The following is a 20,385-nucleotide window of genomic DNA, read 5'->3' as shown; positions in this document are numbered from 1 at the left end:
AGTGGGACACTGAGAGGACTGAAGAGAGTAGACAGGAGTACAGGGAGATGCAGCGTAAGGTGAAGGTAGAGGTGGCAAAGGCCAAACAAAGAGCATATGAGGACTTGTATGCTAGGTTGGGCACTAAAGAGGGAGAGGTGGATTTGTACAGGTTGGCCAGACAAAGAGATAGAGATGGGAAGGATGTGCAGCAGGTTAGGGTGATTAAAGATAAGGATGAAAATGTATTGACAGGTGCCAGGAGTGTGATGGGAAGATGGAAGGAGTACTTTGAAGAGTTGATGAATGAGGAAAATGAAAGGGAACGAAGAGTAGAAGAAGTGACTGGTGTGGAGCAGGAAGTAGCAAGATTAGCAGGAGTGAAGTGAGGAGGACTTTGAAGAGGATGAAGCGTGGAAAGGCAGTTGGTCCTGATGAGGTATGGAGGTATGGAAGTGTCTAGGAGAGGTGGCAGTAGAGTTTCTGACTAGTTTGTTTAACAAGATCTTGGAGAGTGAGAGGATGCCCGAGGAATGGAGGAGAAGTGTACTGGTGCCAATTTTTAAGAACAAGGGAGATGTGCAGAGCTGTGGCAACTACAGAGGAATAAAGCTGATGAGCCATACAATGAAGTTGTGGGAAAGAGTAGTGGAAGCTAGGCTAAGGGCAGAGGTGAGCATTTGTGAGCAACAATATGGTTTCATGCCTAGAAAGAGTACAACAGATGCAGTATTTGCTTTGAGGATGCTGATGGAGAAGTACAGAGAAGGTCATAGGGAGTTGCATTGTGTCTTCGTAGATTTAGAGAAAGTGTATGACAGGGTGCCGAGAGAGGAGCTGTGGTATTGTATGAGGAAGTCTGGAGTGGCAGAGAAGTATGTTAGAGTGTGAACAGCCGAAAGGAAAAGAAGATTGTGAATTATTCAAATGGAATTGTGAAGGTTAGGATTAGTGATTTAATGTCAATCTCGGTTTACATAATCCAGACATCTTCTTGCTGCTTTATAGCTGCTCATTATGTCACCACAGAAATACAGTTCCACCTGTGCAGACACACCTATGAATCTACGAATGTATCATTAAAATCTGATGCATGGGAACATTCATATGCATATAGTCCATACATATTCTGGATCCAAAAAGCAGATCACATGTAAAACCATCTCATATATAACATAATATTGTATGCACAGAATCTACTGTATATGCTTCCTTTATGCACGTGTGTGCATATAGGTTTGCAGAGCCTTCATTTGGCACCTGGTTGCCATAGCAACTCAAGATAGCTGAGCATGGAGAAAGCAGCGGGTATGTGCTGTGTAGATGAGGATAAATCACCAATAAGCTCTTTTGGTGCTTCTCTGCCTTTTCTCCTACACATAATCTAAAGCGTATTCCCAAACTTTGATCTCAATCAGATCCCAGCTCTCTTACCTCTCCCTCTCTACCTCTTCTGTCATCATTAAAGTAGCAAATATCATGCCTAGTTTAACATAGAAGTGGTTCACAGGTTCAACTTGGAGCAGGCAAACTTATGTATAAAAAGACACTGTTGCATCAACCTAAATGTTATAGTGGGGCTATGGCTGATACCATATAATCCCTTATATGAGGTGCAATAAATTTGCTCTAATTTCCAAAATGGTGTTGGGAATGGTAATCTTCTCCACCCAAGTCAAATGCAAAATCATGTCCTACACAGCAGCAAACAAACAGAGAAAGTCTGACTTTGACATAAATTGATCACAAAAGCGAGAAGAATTTGATAACCATGATGAGCATAGTGTGTGCTGTGTACTAATGTCATATTGCATGATTTCTGGGTAATGAAGCGTAAAACGCCTCATAGCTTTTAAAAGACATGATTGTGGCAAACTTTAGCTAAGTACAACTTCAGAGCAAAGATTCACACAAAGTCATAACCCAGGGTGATACCCTGCTGAGTCCTTAAGTGCAAACACACACACACACGCACACACAGCCATTTTAACATTCATTCACAACTTCCTTCTGCATTCTGCCTCCCCATCACATATCCTGATATCCTGGGGATTTGATCCAGAAGCCTCAAACCTGAAAAAGAGCTAGCGCAATAACCTCCAGGAGGCATTTGCTGCCTTTTGGGGGGTGAGCTGGAGAGAGAGCGGGTGGGGATTGAAGTCAAAACCCACGTTAAAACAAGGCACATCTGTCTTCCTGCCAGCAGAGCAGATCTGAGATTTATTGCTTGATCTCTGTGAGTCTCTGCTGTCTTTGGAAAAAGTCTTACTCGCATTGACAAAGTATATACTAAACTATTGAAGATAACAAGAATACTAAATGTGAATTACATTTTTACTGCATAGGCACAAAATGGCTGCTATGGAATGACGAATTTACACTCTTGAGTAATTAGTGATGAAGTGGAAGAAGTTGATTGATTATACAGTGTAATATAATCAGTTCAATACTGTGTTTATTAGGCCACACCAAAAAATAGTAGTGCAACCAGTTCGTAAGGGCTGCTGTATATCCACAATTATGGTCAGTTTTGGGGATAAGATTTAACAAACTGTTTGACTCATTACTACCTACCTATGACTGCCTACTGAAGGTAATGGTTCAAAAAGCTGCCCACTAGTCATGGGTTTAAGTTTGAGACACACATTTCTGCTTTCATCCCTACATGCCGTAACTCAAATACTGAATTGTAAATCACTTTAAATCATAAATGTCTCATAAATAATATGTAAACTGTCTATACTTTAGAGGTTGTCCTCTCATCCAATATTGCTTGTGAAAACAATTGGACCACATAGGTACCACAATACAGGAACACACACACGCAAACACACCATGATTATGCCATTGGTCAATTGTTTATCTGGATTAAAAGAAGTTCCAGTTTCTCTATAATGATCAACTGAGTGAAATCAGGCAAGTGTAATCTAGATAGGCAGTAGAGCTGACCACAGCCAGACAGAGCTGATAAACAACACTGTGACACCAGCCAAATAAACAGCACTCAGATACAAAGAGGTATAACACAGTAACACTTATTACCGAGTAGTTACACAGGAAGTATAGAGAAACAAATTATACCTAACTGCTAATTTAGTGAATAGCTAACAAGTAGTTGCTCATTCAGTGGTAACTACTCAGGATGTTGTGTACCTTGTTATAAAGTGTAACCTATTATTCTTCACCAACACTCAATCATTTTATATAATTTATCTTTATCTCTATTTCAAATTATCTCTATGCCCTCAAGCAAGAGATCATTGTCTGATCATCAGCATTACTGACCTTCCATTGCATACTTCATATCCAGGGCAAAGAGGTTCCACGTGATCTCAGCGCTGATCTTGCCCGCATTCAGCTCCTGTGGAAACCTGGTGGAATTGAAACGGAAATCCAATCAGACTCATTTCCGTATAGTGACACGCTCGACTGGGTGGCCTGATGGTTTGGCCCAGCCTGAATCTCTAACAAACGACTTAACAGATGTGCAAGAAGCCATGGTTGGTGAATCTCATAATCTAATAATCCTCCGTCATTTCCAGACCTGGTTGAATTGGGGCAGAATGGTGATGCATGCACAGCACTTAAAGATGAGAAAAAATGCAGGAGGAAATGACACAGCAAAGGAGAGAGAGAGAGAGAGAGAGAGAGAGAGAGAGAGAGAGAGAGAGAGAGAGAGAGAGAGAGAGAGAGAGAAGGTGGAAGCCTATTTGGCCAGTAATCTGCTATTTTGAATGCCTATAGATTTTCAGTCAAAGCTTGAATGTGTGATATCAATGGTTTAATTATCCGTATCTTAAGACAGTGATGGGAGGACATTTATAGATGACGGGGCCTTGGCCTGAGAAAGTTCAATTTATCAGGAAATGTTTTACTTTTGACCGCCCTGTTTACAACAAGAAACACATCTGTCTGACGATTTCTATTGAAACAGTGATCATCTGCTCAGCCACGACACTCCGGAAGGAACCAATGCCCAATCCTGCACACACACACACACACACACACACACATACACACTTTCCTCTTCCCTCCCCAACCTTCGGCACATCCTTTTATGGAGCAGAGGAACAAACACTGAGACTAGAAGGCGGATTTGAGCTCCCAGTGGCAACTGGAGAAAAAAAAAACAAGAATCCCAGAAACAATTGCTCCCTCTTTCATCTCTATCGCTCTCAGAATCTTTCTCTCAACCTCGGCTTCTTCTTCGGTCTCGTCATGCACCTACATGGTGAACTGTAGGCAAGGCAGACAATGAAAACTCTTCATGGCAAAAATGAATGTAACATCTGCAGCTACTGTGCATGCCTGTAGATGGTTTACAATCTACTTCTAGTATTTCAGGAAATAATCTCTAAAGCTTTTCCTTTACACTTTAAAAACAACTGCAGCATCCAATTTTATATTTCCAATCATAAAATAAATTCAATAGATCAGTCTATTGACTCAAAAATTTCTAGGCTAGATTCCCACGTAAATATTCTCAATACAGAGCTACATTTTTCCCTCTGGCAGCAGCTCCTATTATTTAAAGGCAACAAGTCCACTCCTGGGTTTATCGTGAAAAAGCGCCGCCATGGCTGTCACTCTGGAACTTGACCAGGGGAATGTGGAGGAAATGGGCATGAATATTGCAAATCTATCATTAGACAGTGTAGGAGAGAAAGCTCAGGGCATAAACAGAGTCTTAATAAGCATCGTAAATCAGCAAGAGGAAGGAGAAAAGGAAAAGGGGGAGGCAAGAGTATGAGAGGATATGTAAGAGCGAGACAGAAAGAGAAAAATATGCTTAATCTTATTTCTTCTAAGAGGGAGCTACACTCCATTTTCTTCAGGTCGTGTAATTTATTTGATTTTACTAACCAAACCATTGGAAGGACGCAAACATAAAAGGTCCTGCACCTCCCACGACACCACCACCACAACCAGCCCTCTATCCCTTTTTTCTCTCATCTGTTATATAATTCAGCAACACTGCATTCCTCTTTTATCCATCCATACTATGGCTCACTATACAAAAAAATCATTTATTACTCCTGGCTTCTCTGGCAGCCTCACAGACTTCTTGCGCAACACTGCGCTCATTCATGTCTCCACAATCAGTAAATACATTTTTCAAATTTAGAGGAGCTGATGTGCGAGGAGATTTTTTTGTTTTCCCTCACATTCACTGACAAAACAAAAATTGTATTAATATGAGTTGATACGTTAAGATGGGTCTCTCTCTCCCTCATCTATTTAAACCTGTGTGATGAATAATGAAGCCCAAATTGGTCTTAATTATGCCAAATAAATAAATAAATACAGTAAAAAATAATATAAAAATTGAACAAATGAGTACATTTTTAATCAGCATTGGCATTATTAAAGACCTAAACAATTACTTATCAGCTAGTTTGTTTGTTTTTTGTTTGTTTGTTTTTTTACAGTATTTCCATATATAACACTTCCTTGAACCTGCAAAAATTATTGTACATTTCAAGTCAACCACATTTATGTCCATTGGTTAGGCATAAACCATACAGCATGAAGCTTTAGAGCATGCACTGAAAACTCAGCCTCTCTTGGCTTGTTAAGTGTGTTTTCAGTATGGTCATTTATACTTCATAATTAAAATGGAGAATACACTCGCGAATTATGGTTACATGCAAATATCATAATGTTCACACAATGTTCAACAATACATGTGTAATGAGAATATCTAATTGCTTACTGCAAAAGCTGGCATACCAACCAATTAAGTACACTTTGATCACATTTCTTGGTAAAAAGCAGTATAATAAAGAAGTACATACTGGTTAATGACTGGGGTGTAAGCCGTCCGGTCCTCATCGATTACAGACACCATGAGAGTGATGAGTTTTGGCCAGAAATCCAGATTCTTTATTGACGGACCCTGCTCCTCACGGGGAATGTCCTGCTTCCGGCTCTACAGAGAAGGAAATTAGGATGGTGAGAGTCAGAAGACAGTTTGAGTGTGTGTGAGGGTGAAGCAGTAATGATGATTTTTTGCCTGGAATCACAAAGAGAAACTCAAACAAAGACGGTTGATGTACGTAACAGACTTTTAAATGCATTTACATTCTGTACTGCATGTCATAATATCATCTTGACATGACATTTACTATGCAATTGATACTATATTTGCAATTTATTGAAACTGAACTCTCTCTCTCTCTCTTTCTCGAACAAGAAGTAAGGAACAGGAAGTTAGTACTATGGCACATGTTCACAGTATGAGGACAACAAAACCGAACAATTGAAAAACGTAAAATGAGGCCTGGTTACCGGATTTAATCTGAGCCTAGATCATCCAAAACCAGACTCTAAATATTACAAACCTTAAGATTTTCATGAAATCAAAGCCAATTTTTGATTCTATTTATGGTCAGCATTTTTTTAGCAATAATTACGGGTGTAAGCGGTACGTGTATTTGTCCAGAACCGTTTGGTACAGGACGTTGGGTTCAGTATGCGACTTCCTCGGATCGGTACGCCCTGTGACCCAAACTATTACTGTCAAAATAGTGTATTTATGTCAACTACTCGCACACACGGAACAGAAATTCTAGAGTTTTAGAGTTGCTACAGCTGCTAGACAGCATGCTAGTCAGCTAGCTACATGCTAGCTGTTAGTCAAGCCCCTGTAGTGTCGCTGCCTCCGAATGGCAAACACAGAGCTAGAGGATCCTCCTGTGACATTTAGATCCACTGTATGGGATTACAGTTTCCCGGTTAGTTACGATGGGTAACTGTGAGTGTCAAACCGTATGCCGACATTGTTCAACTGAAGTCGGGTATGTCTGTGGAAACACTTCAAACATGTAATTTATGACGGCATCAGCCGAATGTGTTGATTAGCGGAACAAGACAAAAACAGACTGGAAGGTGAGTCCTTCACCCCACAGCATTCAGGCAGCCTCTCACTGCAGATTCGGATCGTGCCAAATCAATAACTAATGATATAGGAGTATTTATCGCTGCAGATATGCAACCATACTCGGTCTATATATACAGTCTATGGGTCATAGAGAATACAGAATTTAAGCATATGGTCAAAGTGCTTGAGCCCTGCTACAATGTGTCTTATATGTGCATTTGCATTTTAGTCAGGCCGTTGTACCTGCCCTGTATAAACCAGCACTAGCTGCAGTTGTTCAGGAATTATCAACAGGTCAGAGTCTTTCGATGGCGCATTACTGACATTTGTGTTATGACAGTATTTGAGTGCATTACAGTGAGAATCATGGCCCTAGCAATAATGTCTTTACATACCGTGAACTGAATATAGCATAGTATATAACAGAGTATAATATCATTGGTGGCGGAGTCCGCCATTGCCCTGTGGAATTCAAATTACCTTCACATGCACAAGTGAGTCACAGGAAAAAAATTAGGCATGTATGTAATCCAGCACTACTGTAATGTAATTTTATTTCATCGATATCAGTATCACTGTTTACTGTTCTGCTAATGTATTGCTAATGCAAACTGAACCTTTTTTGAACTGAAAACTTTCCCACTGCAGCTAGTTATCAATAAAGGGCGGCTTTTATTGGGAAGCAGTCACAGGAAACACTGTATTTGTCTTGTCCACAAAACAAGACATGGTCATTTGCGGCATGTCTTTGACAAATATTGCAGGAAGTAACAGAACAAGAAAGAAAGAGCAGCCACAGTGAGCTGCTAGATGAAGAGCTGCAGGCTGCACACCTCCAACTTCTCAGTAAGGTTACCAACTACTGTTACTATGCCCTGCTGTTGCATGAAAAACTAGTTGCGCCATGCGCAAATCAGATTGCAGTTGCGCATAGCATGATGGAAAAAGGAGTATTGACTGACTGACCTCAAGTTTGTTTGGCTGCATTGGAAACAGAAACACCGGTTGTTCTTCTGTTGTATTCCTGACAAAGTTGCTGCTAAACAAGTGTTTGCTGCACACAGAATTCTGGGACCTGTAGTATTAAACTGCACTTCTGAAATCCTAAGGATTACAACTTTACAAGTTTTAAAAGCATTTTCACCCTCCAGTAACCTGTTTATGTAGATGTGGGTGTGCATCAAAGTGTGTTGCAGAAATCTCTGTGGCTGTCCCAGGTTGAAAGGTGTTGAATCTAAAACCTCTCATTGACTCTACCATCTGTTCACCCCACACTGAGTGTAACCACACTGATCCCCAGTCAGTAAGTAACTGTCATAGTCTTTCATTCTGCCATGAACTGGTTCCACAGAAAACGAACAAGGGCACGCACACAGAAAACAGAGCCCACAGAGAATACTGGAACAAACTCAGCCATACTGACAGATCCGTTTCATACACAGACATGATTACATACAAACACTCCCACGCTTATGCACACTGACAATGACAAATATAACCTATGACTGTGGACTATGTGGACATACCCGCCCAAGAGGATGCAATACACATTCTCACATTTGTTTATATAACTCTGACTAAAGCAAAATGCATTTTGGATGAAAAGAAAATTGTGTTAAAAATGAAACATGTTCAAATCAGTTATTTAATAATGTAGGTTGAATTATATAACAACCTTAAGCATATTGACTTTGGTGCAGCACACAGAGGAGACATAGTGAGAGCTGGGGAAATGGAAATGCAACATGAGTCCATTCATCATCAATACAATCCTTAGAATATTATCAATTCCTACAATAATCAACTTGTGTCTGATGACGTTGATTCTTAAATATCTGGTGATGTAATGTAATGCTGTGGCATGTCTTGAAGACATTGCAGCTGGAGGAGCTACAGAATTTAATTTCACTGGAACAAGTAACACAGACAGAGCTTACAGCTGATTCTGTGACAGTCGATCGTGTCAACCCAGGGTTCACTACTTTAATCATTTGGATTTTGGGCTGCAAATATTAAGTCTATCATCTTATGTACCATGGTCATGAAAACAGATTACTACGCATTTTACAGGAGGCTTCATCGCAGGCATCATATTGTTTAAAGGCTCATAAAATTCAAATTTGCATACTCACTTACTCACTTTGCTATGTAGCAAGACATGAAAAATGCACTGGTTTCCAATGTGGAGGCAGTCTGAGCTTTATATGTAACATAATCTTAACTCAAAGACTGTGTTAGGACTTGCAATTTAAACTGGAAGCATGTTAACCTGGGTTCATATGTTCCCAGAAGAGTAAATCATCTACAGTATGCGCTACTAGAACTGGAGAAGAATGGCTGAGAAGTAAAACAGCACTGGTCAGTGTGATCATAAATTAAGGCAAGCAGCTCCAAAGACAGATTTGCTTGGTCCATTAATCATGAAATTCAAAATATCGAGAGGTTAACAACTGATTACCAGTGAAAAGAAAATGAGGAATTTATCAGTTTAGATCATAACTGTAAGAAATAAATAATATGAAATTAGAATGGTGATGCTTACTTCAAAGAAAAAGGTATGGCCCGGTACAGTATGAGAGGCCAGGGCCATCAGGGGGAGATATGCAACTACATGCAGAAAGGTAAATTTCTGTTAAATTGGAGGCATGAATAATGAAACAAATATCTCTGCAGGAGGTGAGTCAGCTATGCAAAACCTGTCTGTGCGTGTATCTTTGTGTGTGTGTGCGTGTGCGTGCGTGCGCGCGCGCGCATGCATAGCTGTATGCATGTATGAAGGACACTGAAGGTTGTCATCCCTTCTATATTGGATGCAGTATGCATCCCACTAAAATGTAGTGTAGACTCCCTTTGCTCATCTGTATTCACCTCAAGTAGGTACAAACACATTGTTAAAGGTGATTAAGTAGCCTGCTGTCTTTTTACAGTTAACAACACACCCATGGGCTTCACTCTCAGTTCCGCTAGGAGGTGAATACTGTACTGAAAAAAGAGCACAGTGTAGTTTCTCACTTTCAGTGCACGGGGTGGTAGGGGGCACTAGCAAAAATATTCATAGCAGCGTATCACTCCTCTAGAGGGTAGCTAGTGGTTTATGTTTATTGTTTAGCACTTTCAGTCCCTGCGTGGGAGAAATCAGCATTAGCATACAACTGGCTCATCATCAATTCTCACAATGTGACACAAATTACAGAATCTCTGATTGAAGGATGTTCTCTGAGAATGTGATCAAATTCCCAAGAGAAAGAGCCGTGGGTGGAACTGAAGCTGTTGCAATGCATTTTAAGGCACAGTGAAAATAGTTTGTATATGTACATATTGTATGTATGGAAAAATTCACTCAAAGTCACACATTCTGAAAACAAACAACATCTTCTTCAAACACTGTTAAATCGACCATTTGGGTATTGTTGGCAAATATGTGATGATGTCAGTGAGAAAGATACTTATCAAATCAATTTGAATTGCTAGCCTTCTAGCTCCTCCATGGCAGGCACAGTGATCCCTGCCTGTGCACGCATGTCAATGATCACCAACCTCACGCCTCAAATCCAGATTGCTTCTATTCATTTGTCTACTTATGCATTAATATTTACATAATGCATACGCATGTGTGCATATATATGTGCATTTCATAGATGCATGTGCATGTTACCAGGCATTTCTGGTCTGTGCGCCATCATTGCCATTCCACATTCCTTCACAGCAGATGAGCCAGAAACTTATGGTTGTTTTTCCTTTTTCCCTTTTCCATGATTCCTTTGCCCTCTTTCTATTTCCCCTTCGTCTTGCTTTTCAAAATCCTCCCTTTCCTGCCAGGATTTAAGAAACTGTTAAACTAGATTCCCCCTGCCCCTCCTCCCCGCAGTCATTTTACGCCCAGGCAGAAACAGAGAGCTTTGTTGTTATGTTATGCAAGATGCCTCGTTGTGACTGGGATACTTCACTGCCTGCCTGGCCACCATGTCAGCTCTTGTGTCGCCGCACTCAGTCACTGTTAGCAACTGGAGAATTGGGGTCTGTAATGTTCTATCCACTGAGTCAAAGGCTACCTAGTGTATGTGAACATAATAATTTATAGTCACAGTGAGATTTGCTTTGGGGTGAAGCTGATGTCTTTCTTCTGCCGCGGAGGAAACGTTGATGCAGAGGCTGTCAGTTGTAAAGCTGCGGTGGACGAAGATGTAATTAGCGAAAGTGTCTATCTCTCCGGTTTGGTAATTGCTTACAACCCCTCAGGCTGTTTAAACAAAGGAAGCTTATTATTCAACTTTTGAGCGGACTGCACCCATTATCTTAAAAGACATTATCTTCTGTGGTGTGGTGGCCATTCTCCTTGGGAAGTAAACCGTAAAGTAATCAGGCGGAGCTGACTGTTGCCTGATTATTTACTCAAGCGAGGCCAAAGCAAGTAAACTAGCACATGGAAATCTTCATGTGTTCGGAAAAGCAAACCCTAACTTAGGACTGGGTGATGCTGTTTTTTTTGAAATGCAATTAACTGAGTCTGTGAGTTCTTATTATGAGAACATTCTTCCAGCTGCTCATGGCATGATAGTGATACATTCTTACATGAGGAGGCAGTATGGCAGCATACTTTCATGCCAGTTTATGTATATTGTCCACTTTGAAACTTATTTTGTGTATTGCTCATACATTATCCATCTGGACACTTTAGAGCTAAAAGAGCCCTAAACAGATGAGATGGTGATTTGGCTGCTTTTATATGGCTCTTCACCACCGACTCTCTCTTTCTTAGGAGGTTGAAGTCCTTCATGCAAAGTTTGTAATAAACACGGTGTACATTTTTATTGTCAGGTAAATGTCAATCATGATATACAGCCTACTGATTTCAAGCCATGCTGGGTTGAATTTATATTGTCACGCATCAACACAAAGCACACCAAAGCTGAAAGGGAAGGCGTGATGTCAGCTTTATGACAGGCTGAAGGTGATACGTGATAAAGGCATGAGGTGAAAGAGGGGGTGCAGAGTATGTTTACCTAAGTTTCCAACAAGTGATTTAGGAGTTTCCCTGAAGTGTATTCGATATAAATGACTTTTTAAAAACTACCAGTAATTAAAGGAAGATTTTTCTACTTGAATTTAAGCAAGCTACGTCACCAAGCTTAAACAACTTACTTTTTGCTATGGTGCAGGCAGTAAGTTTATAAAGACTCCATTAAGTGCCAGTTATCTAGTTAGTGTTGCCTATCTGCCTGGCTAATTACCAGATATTGAGTAGCTAGTTTGTAAATTAAATGTGATTACATGAATCAGCAGAGCAGCTTAGCTGTGAGTCACTCTCATTAAAGTTTAGCAGCTTTTGCTCACACTGTGTTTACTCATCAAATCAAGATTCAGAAATGCAGAAAATATTAAGAACCTCTACAATAACAATAAACACGTAGGCCTAGATTTTATTAGTCTGCTTGCCATTAACCTGTGTGTACTATCCATAAAAATAGGATCCTCTTGTTAGAATTTTTTTTTATAATGTTTTGTTGAGTGTTTGTTTGCTCTGAATGGGCCAGTAGTGGGCTGGGTTATGGTAAGCCCAGGGAATAATGGAAGAAACAAAAGAACACTAAAGCCACCAAAACAGGTGGCAGACAAGTCCCATATTAAAACAGGGGCAAACAAATGCATTTTTACCATTGCAGTTTGCATTAATATTCAGCTTTTTCAGCATTTGCTGTAAGATGTACAAACGCTGGTTGATTCAGCCACAGACCAGGCAATGTTTTTTAAGGTAAAAAGTGCCTCAAGATGAGTGATAAGCTCTTGGACAGGATTTCGACCAACTAACAAAACACATCATTCTTCAAGACAAGAAACCAGACATAAAAGGCAAAACCCTCAAAGCAGAGTTTGCCTCCCTGTTCTTCTTCTGATTGCCAGTGTATTTAGGAAGGAGGCAGAGGAGAAAGTGATTGGGTCAAGGGTTTGACTGACCAACGAGCCAATTATCAATGCAGCAGGCCTTATTTTAATTAGACTCTTAACTCTCCACACCTTATAACCTGGCACCTTCTTGATCTTTTTGACACAAATGAATGCACGCACAACTGTAGTACAGTGACTCTTCTTGCTCAACCTGTATTTTAGCTAAATCCTGTTTGTGTATGATTTGAGACTTTAGGGTTTCAAGACACATGAGAACTAAATCCAAGTGAGAAGTCATTAAGTGTTGAAGTGACACATTGTTTAGTGTGTGCGTCACCACATCTTCAAGATGTAATGTGAGGAATACAGAGATCTCAAGATTTAGAAGTTATTCACTTTGTGCATGGCATGAGTTTGCAGAGCTGTTGTAGAGAATCTATATGTGTACCTGTGCAGCAGTAGAGGCCTGACTTTAATGAGCTGAAAAGATTGGTTAGTAGTGATAGTCAAAAGAATCTGAAAGATGTTTACCTGGTCGAGGAGTTGGTTGTACAATTCATGACAGTTATCAAAAATGTATTTGTATGTGGAGTCCAGACACGCTTTCACGCAGTCCTTCACCACCATACTGGCTCTTGGTGGACTCTGGAGCTCTTGTACCTGCACACACACAAATACACAAATGATAAAATGTATGCTTTCAGGGTTAGGTGTTCTCCCAGCTCTCATAGCAATTTATACTATATAAAAACTGTATATGATGTTAGCAACCCAAATCAATGACTGAGTCACTGTGTCTTAAATGCATTTCTATGTACAGTACCATCCATCAGTTGAGTGATAACATATCATATTACATGTTTGAAATATTAATCCATGGATATCACTTCCTTGTGGAAAAAATTGCAACCTTCTTACATCTATTATGTATATCATAATTGACATGTGGCCAGACTGGCATTTAGGTGTGTGTGCAGTATATCGTATAGTAACACTGTAGCTCCTGTGTGTGAGCAGCGGTGTGTATACACCAGTGAAGCTCAGCATGGACATGGCACAGAGTGAAAGCTTTGATAACCTAAAGTGACAGTTTTCATTCCTTTGCTCACAGCTGCCATCTTAGCTATGCCTCAGTGGTCCAGGACTACACCACCACTCCCGCCAAAAGAGAGCTGACTGGAGTCGAGCTTTTCATATAGCGGAAGACGAGTCAAGACATGGCATACTGTTGGGGAGAGGGAGGGAGAGGAAACAAGACAGCGCTGGGAGCATTTTAAACATAGAGGCTTACTGTAGTATGCAGGTCAACACACATTACACAAACACAACCCCATTGCATCAACCTGCAATTAAATGCAACAATAAATCATTTGGATTTGAATGGTCAGTGGTGTTGAGAGGGACTGGTTTTCAGGAATTATGAGTTTGAATAGATTTCACCTAAATGAAACGTGCCTAAAATCAATCTGAGTTTATGTTTATAATTGAATGTTGGGAGAGTTTACAGCCATGATCAGTACTGAAGGTGTCTCAGTCACTCAGTCAAGGGCACAACACTTCTGTGATAAAAGGTTATAAATAAATACACATATTTTAGACATCTACAAAGGTTAGTTAACATTGTGCTCCATCATCATTTATTACAATGTTTATGTTTCTTTCAATTTTTTCTTAATTCGAGTTTCATGCTCCCCCCATCAGCCTTCAAATTGTACCCTGCCCATACAACCTACGCACTCTCTCACACACGCATACACAAAAGCTACCTTCATCCTGAAGAAGGTGATGCTGGTCAGCAGATCAACAGTGGACTTCAGATCTTGAAGACGCTCTGGGTTGCCTGCAGGGAAATTATCCTGGAGTAAGAGAGAGAGGAAAATAACATGAGGAGAGAGGAAATCTTGTTGATAGCAGCCTTTTAACGTCACACACCCCCACCCACTACATCACATTGCTTAGGCCAAAACATTGAAATTGATTACAGAGGAACGCCCAGCAATCATAACGAAATGACTGTCTGTCTAATCATTTAGTGGACAAGGGAGGTCTCTGCTGATGAAAACCTCTATTTCGGGGCCATGAAGTCATCAGGCACTGCAGAGCACCGTGACGGGGAGCATATAAAGCCCTGACAGCCCTGAGGAAAGGCATCACTGCCCCATACATTATCCTACTTCTCCGACTCTCTCAGTGCTTTGCCTCAAATTCTGCCTGTTTTCTATCCCTCCTCTACCTGTCGATAAATGAACAACAGAAATTCAGGAAATAGAGCCAAATCTTCACAGCGGCCTGTAGGCTTGACAGCACAAGCACAGGAGAGGTCTATCTGAGATCAGATAGAAAGCCGATCAGCAGAAGCAAAGCTTGCCTGACATCTTTTGGACGTGAGCAGCATAGAGGTTTTATTGGGTTGATAAATGATTCAAGATGACCAGTTTTCAAAGAAAAAGCAAAAAACACAAAACAGACAGTGGAGTTTTCAAGAATAATTGTTTAACACAACCTGGAAACTGGTCTCAAAAACATCCAACATAGTGGAAAGAAATAGTGGATGTGGATGGTCTTTTAATGCTTTACAGACAGTCAGCGGTCCACTGAGAGTTAAGAGTTTTTATTTTTCTAGATTCATGATTAATAGGAGCATTCTAGTTTAGAGGTGAAAGTGTAGTCCCCAATAAAGATAAACTAAACAGCCTCCAGGCGAACAAGCTTGACACACATCCTGCACAAGCAAATTAGGACCAGTTAAACTATATTTGGCTGCTGATGGGGAAAAAAAGAAAATCAGTTTGAGCTGGGGTTTTTTTTGCCTAAGACAAAATGCAGTTTGCATCAGTGCCTTTTACATGAACGATATAGTTATATTAGTATTTCATCATTTGTTTTCTATCTGAAAGATTGTATTTAGCCATCAGTCACTACCCTTTCTTTCTCTGCTGACACTGAAATTTTTCTTCCAATAACCGCTTTCAGACACAAGTAAAACCATCGTTCCCTTTCAAACATGAATTATATAACTTCCACTGTAACCTTGAATGTTGCCATCTATACACCTCCTGAAATCACTGTGCTTAAACAGTTATAACAACAGTTCAAAATGTGTTTTATTTGTTTATTTTGGGTGTAGGAATTGCATCAGTTTTAGAGTGAAAGCAATGAAGACTGCAATGTGATTTCATTGCTAAAAAGTCATTCTAAAAAATAATGATAGCTAATCCACTAACGTCCCTGCATTCCTCAAGTAATGTCAAACTTTCTTACTTTTCCAACAGAGGCAGTAACACCTTTATCTAGGAGAAGAAAATTACCCATAAAAGAGCTGAAATTGCACATAAAAACTGTGCAATTTTCACAACTAGCAGTCTGCCTTTCAGTGATAGTGGAACTCCGATCCATTGAGTCTACTTGGTTTTGAAATTAATGATTCGTTCAAATTGCAAACACAATAAAATCTTTTATCATATTCTATACATTTAAATGGAAAAAATGCTTCACAGTGTAGCATTTTAAATCTGTTAATTAGTGGGTTCTCTGACATCAAAAGGTAATCTAGTCGTGTAATTATAGTGATTGAAATCAAGTAAAGTCAAGTGCTCACTGACACTCATTATGGTTGCTGCAGAGGAGGTAAGTGGCTTCCTCACAAAAACCAAATGTTTACGTACAAAATGTTATGATCTCAGCTATCAATCTAATTTGATATTTGACAACCTGGTTTGATTGCAGATGGCAAGGGTGCACAAAAATGCATTCATTATTAACTACATCTGTGAAAAGCAAGGAGCAACTGAATGGGAGTTGGCTAAATTATAATCACAGCTTCAGGGAGGGAAACCAAGTTTGGGATGCTTTCATAGCTTAAAAACAGCATGTACCTGTGAACCAGTAAAGCATTGCTTACAAAACACAAGAAACTGAATTTTACTTCACCTTCTTACTATTGCTAACCAACATACAAAAATTCAACTCAACGTTCAGTGTTTCTAAAAACAGTGACAGACCTCTGACAGCCACTATGTCTAACTACACAAAGACCAGAAATGAGAAACTCCAACTTCATCAGCAGAAAAACAAAGGGAAGAGAAACAGATTTATTGCCCAGAAGCAGGCAAGCATACTAAAAAAGCAAAGCATCCATCTCTGAGCCAAAAGTAGAGACAACATCAGCACTGCCTTCCAAAGATGACAGAAAGTCCATTATGAGATGGGACAAAGAGTGAGTGATGCTGATGAGCTTTTAGTTCTTTGTCTTCCTTCTAGTCTACATTGAATATTATGTTGGGCCAGTGCCTACACTGAGAGCAAAACTCAAAAGCAGTGACTGCCTATCATCAATATAAATAAAAGGTCAGCATATATATAAATACAAACACAAGCAAATGACTTTTTTCTTTGACTTGACCATCATTTTTTAATTACTCAGCTGAACTGTTTGATGATGATTCCAGGTTATGTGTCTTTCTGATGCAGCTTCTTCTCATTTAATGCATTTAACTCTACCATGAATGAGGTACCATTAATTACCATGTATGAATATCACTGTATTTTAACATTTAACGAGTAATATGTCTCTTTATGTGATGAAACATTGGGTTGAAAGTTGTTTATTATGCTCTTTGCAGATTAGAGAGGCAGCATAATGACTAAAAGAGTTCCTGGTCAAACACTAGGCAACAAGTGGAGCGAGTGCAGGTAATCATGTGGAAAAAGATCAAAAGCAGTCATGCACTGATGGGCACTGGACCTTAAACTGCCACAGGAACACTGCACTGGTCACCCTGCACATGAAGGCATATGCCACAGAGTATGTGTGGTTTTGTGTGTCTATTGAAGTTATATGGTATAAATAGTATACTTAATGGGTATACATTTTAGCTGTATATGGACTGAGGTTTAGATATAATGCAACATTATGTTGTACAACCGTGTATATATACATGCATGGTTATGAACAATGAATATCAGTGTGTCCTTCTTGTTAGTTTAGGAGCAGAGCTTCATACATTTGTGACTTTGAGTTTTATGCCCTTTCAATACCTTTCATAACCCCCCCCCAATCAGAGTTGGCACAGAGGTGTCTTATCTTCTGCACTCTGTGAAAGATGATACTAGTTTGTCTCTTATGCTTGGCTTTTTGCATTGTCTGTCGTAAATTTCAAAGGGCTAGCTCTGGATTATGAAGGTTTTGCTCTGCAAAGATTATCCCAAATACTTGCAACTATTTGTTCTGTAAACATTTTTTTGACTCGAGACACTAGAAAATTATATTTGTGTCATGTGAGCATGACAGAGGCTGGTTGTATGCTTCTGTAGCAGACTGTGAAGTATATGTAGCCAGTGCTAAAGAGCAACCTTGTGGATATTATCCCAGAAGTATAATTTTTGTTAATGTGATGCTTTTTTTTATCAGCTCCATTAACACCTCAGTCTTACTGAATATGACACAATCACATTGTAGAGAGCTACAGGTACAGTATGGAACAACTATTTTACTCTCTCTGTTACTCTTTTTAGTGGAGGAGAGAGCAGGAACTAGTGCACCGTAGAAAGCAACAAATGTTTGCATTAAGTAACATTTTCTCTAAAGGCCCAATGTAATACCGCACAGAGTTCCATTTTAAAAGAATAGTGCACAGCTCCCAGGGGTGCTTACTGAACAAACATCACTTTACATCAAACTGTCCAAACTAAGCCAACAGCCCAAATCCCTCGTAGCATGCTCTGAATACTGAGATTTTATGTTCGACCCAGAGAAACCTGCAAATCCCAGTTGGGACAGACTGGCTATACAAGGTGTCACTGTGTATCAGAGCTGTTAGAATAAAGTTTAAAGGGAAGAAATGCATATGTAGCAAAATATAGAGTGGCAGCTGCACCCCGGCTCCCTCTCTGCTGATTCAAGCCCTCAGTTTTACAAAAGCAAACTCAATCTCCCTCAGAATGTCATTATAGGGAAATCCATACGGTGAACAGGCGGGGTAGCCAGATCTGAATCTTATTACTGTCCAATAGTGGCAGGCCGGCTCTGTGGGGCGGCTGGAGAAAGTGAGAGAATGAATAGAGGAGTATGAACTGTGCGTGAATGTGTGTGTGTGTGTGCGCGGGAACCACTGGTCTGTGGCAGGCTTGACAAGAGAGCAGCAGGGCAGTGCTGGCAGGTGAAGCCGATGTGATATTCTGTGACTGCTCTCAGTGAACGTGACATCGTCAGACAGCCAGGCCATTGGAAAATAAAAGAGGCCATCTCTCCTTCACTTAACCCTCCCTCTCCTCTGTCGCCCACCCGCCATGCCTCCTTTCATTCTTCATCTGTTTCTCCTCTCCTCTCTTTCCAAATCCATCTCTCTTTCCCTCCAACTCTGTCCCTGTTTGTCCGAATCCCATCTCCCCCAATTCACTCTGTCTACATGTTTCATCCACCTCTCTTTCTTTCAAAATCCTCTTTATCCCTCCCTCACTATTTGCAACTTCATTCTCTGTCTCCCTCAAGTCCTCTCTCTCTCGCTTTCTTTCTTGCTATCTACTTGCTGTCCTTCTCTCATCCTCTCTTTTTTTCCCTTTGAAGGCAGACAGCGGGATCAGGGTGTGTCTCTGTAATCACATGTGGCTTCACACAGCGAGCCGTGGCAAAGAACAGGGGAACTAAAGCAATCACCCACTCAACGACACATTGCCTTTTGTGTCACGTTAAAGGCGAAAGGGTCATATTCCAGTTACAGTTCACTACGTAATGCCACCAGCTGGGAAGAAGTGTGGAGATGTGTGTGTGTGGCTGCTCAGGTGCATACCTGTGTGTGAGTCAGTGAGCAGTCGCAGTCAAACAGCAGGGTGGATGTCTGCACATTTGGGTGCTAGAGAGTGGGTTTGTGTGTCTGTGCATGTGTTAGTAAGAAAAAGAGACAGAGAGAAGTGTTTTTGGTTGGACCTGTGTGCATGTCCACAGCTCTGTGCACATTTGTATGATGTACCTGCATGTGAGCGCATGTGTATGGATGTACATGTGCGTGTACAGGGTCAGGCAAATGAGTGTGTGTTTGTAGTGGGGTGTGGTGTCTCACAGGATTAGCTCTCCTGGGATTGTTGTCAGGATTTCAATCTGCCTGAGTAGAATATCGGCACCTTTAGTGACCTGCAGCTGGCCGATCTCTGGCAGTCAGAGATGAATTTCTGATTGACAGATTCCAGTTTCTTCACTTTGCCTTTTTTTGGGTTGTTTAATCTAAACTAATGTTTGATTGGGACCTTTTATCATATAGTTTGGATAGGGCAGGGTTAATCTCTATAAACAGATGTCTGCATAAGAATGCAGAATCTGTAGGCAAAAGACATGATTTCGGTGTCGGAAGTGTTCTGGTTACCGTTTGTAGTCTGTTTGTAGTCTGATTGTAGTTCAAGTAGTATTGATCAATCACATTTGAGCGGGCTTTGGTTGCATGCAGGTAAACAGTCTGTGTGGGTTTTGTTTTTTTTTATAATTTAGTTTACTACATGTAAGTCATTTTATACAAAATATTAATCTCTTTGTGGACAAAGACATGTAGCCTACTGAGGCATGAAATGGTGACAGGCAGCAGTTTACATCAAACACATACACAGTATAGATGTAACAGGTCAACCAGAAAATTCAACGCTGTCACTAA

At 40.3% G+C, this 20,385-nt stretch overlaps 1 protein-coding gene across 5 annotated transcripts in view; it reads right to left on the bottom strand.

Annotated features, from left to right (window-relative positions):
* The window catches only part of LOC122876750 (protein unc-13 homolog C), a 108,389-nt gene that overhangs the window by 40,441 nt on the left and 47,563 nt on the right, over positions 1–20,385 (bottom strand). For all 5 annotated transcript variants that reach the window (XM_044197420.1, XM_044197430.1, XM_044197459.1 and 2 more), the window contains 4 exons: positions 14,512–14,601; positions 13,277–13,405; positions 5,775–5,908; positions 3,265–3,350 (listed from right to left, as the gene is read on the bottom strand). In XM_044197420.1, coding sequence (XP_044053355.1) covers positions 3,265–3,350; positions 5,775–5,908; positions 13,277–13,405; positions 14,512–14,601 — 439 coding nt within the window. The remainder of the gene's footprint in view (positions 1–3,264; positions 3,351–5,774; positions 5,909–13,276; positions 13,406–14,511; positions 14,602–20,385) is intronic.

This window comes from Siniperca chuatsi, linkage group LG1, assembly GCF_020085105.1.
Source record: "Siniperca chuatsi isolate FFG_IHB_CAS linkage group LG1, ASM2008510v1, whole genome shotgun sequence".
Lineage (NCBI taxonomy): Eukaryota > Metazoa > Chordata > Actinopteri > Centrarchiformes > Sinipercidae > Siniperca > Siniperca chuatsi.
Note: the sequence above shows the minus strand (reverse complement) of the source record. Positions and strands in the feature narration are given on the sequence as shown.